Source organism: Seriola lalandi, unplaced genomic scaffold (genome assembly GCF_002814215.2).
Source record: "Seriola lalandi dorsalis isolate HSWRI2012SDOR001 ecotype SW California unplaced genomic scaffold, Sedor1 jcf7180001963458, whole genome shotgun sequence".
Classification (NCBI taxonomy): domain Eukaryota; kingdom Metazoa; phylum Chordata; class Actinopteri; order Carangiformes; family Carangidae; genus Seriola; species Seriola lalandi.
Genome location: NW_019434126.1, coordinates 1 through 2,454, shown reverse-complemented (window position 1 = coordinate 2,454; position 2,454 = coordinate 1). Strand labels below are relative to the sequence as shown.

Below are 2,454 nucleotides of genomic sequence, written 5' to 3'. Positions count from 1 at the left end.
TTTTTTTTTTTTTTTTATAAGTATTGTTGAATTTAGAAGGCTACAAATGTGATGGAACAATTTATTGCATCAGGATGCATCAATGCACTTCATCTGACATACTTTTACAATTAATTAATTTATATCAAAGTGTAATGTATGTATTATCAATTTATTTGACTAAAAGGATATGTATATCCCCTTTAATATACTAGTGCTCTTTTTGTGCTACCACACGCAAAACATTTTTAATTATAATGTGAATATGGAACATTTAGTATCGACAGATGAAACTGTGGTGAAGAGAACCTGTGTGACCATATTTCCCACAGCCCCCTGTGACACCCTCTGTCTGAGGGAAGACACTCTCATCCTCATTTGATATTTGCTTGAGAAAAACAACAGCCTTGTTCGGATTTCAGTATCAGTGTAATAATCTTTCCTGTGTCTCTTTCCTTTGTATTGTTGTTATCCCCCAGGCTTCAAGAGGAGGCAGCAGAGACCATGGAGGCTCTGCAGGGGGCAGGCATGAAGGTTTGGGTCCTGACAGGGGACAAGATGGAGACGGCAAAGTCTACCTGCTATGCTTGTAGGTTGTTCCAGAGAAATACAGAGCTGTTGGAGCTGACAGTGCGCACTCTGGAGGATGGAGGGAGGAGGCGTGAGGAACGGCTGCATGACCTCTTGATTGAATATCATAAGAAAGCTGTGCAGGATGCACCACCAGTTAAGGCAGGCGTCACCAGGTTAGTACCCAGATGTCATGACTTGCTCTTACTTAACCAAACTAAATCTTATTGATGATGAAACTTGATCCCATTCTTCTTCCCTGTGTTGTAGGACCTGGTCTTCGGCAAACCAAGACTATGGTTTCATTATAGATGGAGCCACTCTGTCAATGGTGCTCAACTCCTCCTCCTCTGAATCCAACTCAAGTCGCTACAAGAACCTGTTCCTGCAGATTTGTCAAAACTGCACAACTGTGCTCTGCTGCCGCATGGCTCCTCTACAAAAGGCACAGGTCAGAACAACCAGTTAAAATGTGGAAAATATGAATTCATTAAAGAATTGATGATTTTAAGAGTTTTATGTTGCCCCTCTTTCTTGCTCCATCTACAGATAGTTAAAATGGTGAAGAACTCTAAAGGCAGCCCAATCACTCTTTCCATTGGAGATGGTGCCAATGATGTCAGCATGATTTTGGAAGCTCATGTTGGAATTGGTAAGAAATCTCAGGCCACCAGATCTATAATTAATTCCAAATAGAGGGGCGGGTAACATTTTGGTAAAGGTTGTGTGTAATTATTTGTTATTGGTGTTTTCAGGTATTAAGGGTAAAGAGGGTCGGCAGGCAGTGAGGAACAGTGATTATGCCATCCCCAAACTGAAGCACCTCAAGAAACTTTTGTTGGCTCATGGGCATCTCTACTATGTTCGCATTGCACACTTGGTGCAGTATTTCTTTTACAAGGTAGGAGTTTCAGTCAAATTAACTTTTTATCAGTCTTCAGGCTAAGAAGTTGCTTTGGGTTTCAGCCAAGCTTGCATTTCCCAACCAAAGCCACATACTCACTTGATTTGAGGACAATGCGGCGAGGAAACACAAATTTGACAGAATCAATCTTCTTAACAAGATAGACAGATTTGTAGGTTCAACTCAGGTTAATGTTTTTTTTTTTTTTTTGTACCTACATTATAAGCATGTGGGAACTTAGGTATGCATTTGATGTCCTTTGATGTTTTTATCCATTATTGTGAGAGCCTCTTCTCTTTCTCTTTTTTCTCTGCAGAACCTTTGCTTCATCTTACCTCAGTTTTTGTACCAGTTCTTCTGCGGCTATTCCCAGCAAGTGAGTACGTCCTGAGGCCCTTTGAGGTTCAAAGATGTTCTGAACATGAAAGGAGGCAGTGTCCCTTGAATCCACATGTCCTCGTCCTCCTGAATGCCAGACTCTTTCCCTCAGATTGCCCCTCCCTCACTGCCCCTGGGATGTTTGAGCTCTGATTGATATGTTTATACACTGACTGCATAGCACTGATAAAGTAATACAGATGTGTGTCATACTCTGCCACCATGGTACATCGTTTGAGGACGTGTCTATGCCTTTCGAATGTGAAGTCGCGCTGTTACAAACACAATAACTTAACAATGCATTACAAGTATTTGGATTAGATGACCTGATTACAGTTTGGATCACATTGATGAATTCACTAGGTTATTAATGAGAAATCGGTTCATTTATTTATTTTTTTTATAAAACCTGTATAGATATACAGTGTTTTGTGCTACTATGTTCATTTAAAAAAAATGCTCCTGACGTGGAACATCCATTTATTAGAGCAGTAGTTAACATCTATTAATAGAGCAGTAGTTAACATCCATTTATTAGAGCAGTAGTTAACACAGTTATCATCCTTTTAAGATAATTGATAATCTTTTGGTATGTCTGTTTGGTGAGGGGAAATATGTCATTC

The 2,454-nt window shown here is 39.9% G+C and overlaps 1 protein-coding gene across 1 annotated transcript; it reads left to right on the top strand.

The window, feature by feature from the left end:
• The first annotated feature begins 463 nt into the window (after nucleotides 1-463).
• Nucleotides 464-2,423, top strand: LOC111647629 (phospholipid-transporting ATPase IG-like). The gene is made up of 5 exons (XM_023397290.2): nucleotides 464-725; nucleotides 820-1,000; nucleotides 1,099-1,201; nucleotides 1,305-1,450; nucleotides 1,770-2,423. The coding sequence occupies exons 1-5, from the start codon at nucleotides 484-486 to the stop codon at nucleotides 1,842-1,844; spliced, it is 747 nt and encodes a 248-aa protein (XP_023253058.2). The 5' UTR covers nucleotides 464-483; the 3' UTR covers nucleotides 1,845-2,423.
• Nucleotides 2,424-2,454: the final 31 nt, after the last annotated feature.

Bases quoted from the DNA above. Each gene is read 5' to 3' on its own strand.
- LOC111647629 (XM_023397290.2), top strand. From the start codon at position 484: ATGGAGGCTCTGCAGGGGGCAGGCATGAAGGTTTGGGTCCTGACAGGG. The intron at 726-819 runs GTTAGTACCCAG...CCTGTGTTGTAG, and splicing joins GTTAAGGCAGGCGTCACCAG to GACCTGGTCTTCGGCAAACC. The intron at 1,451-1,769 runs GTAGGAGTTTCA...TTTTCTCTGCAG, and splicing joins TGCAGTATTTCTTTTACAAG to AACCTTTGCTTCATCTTACC.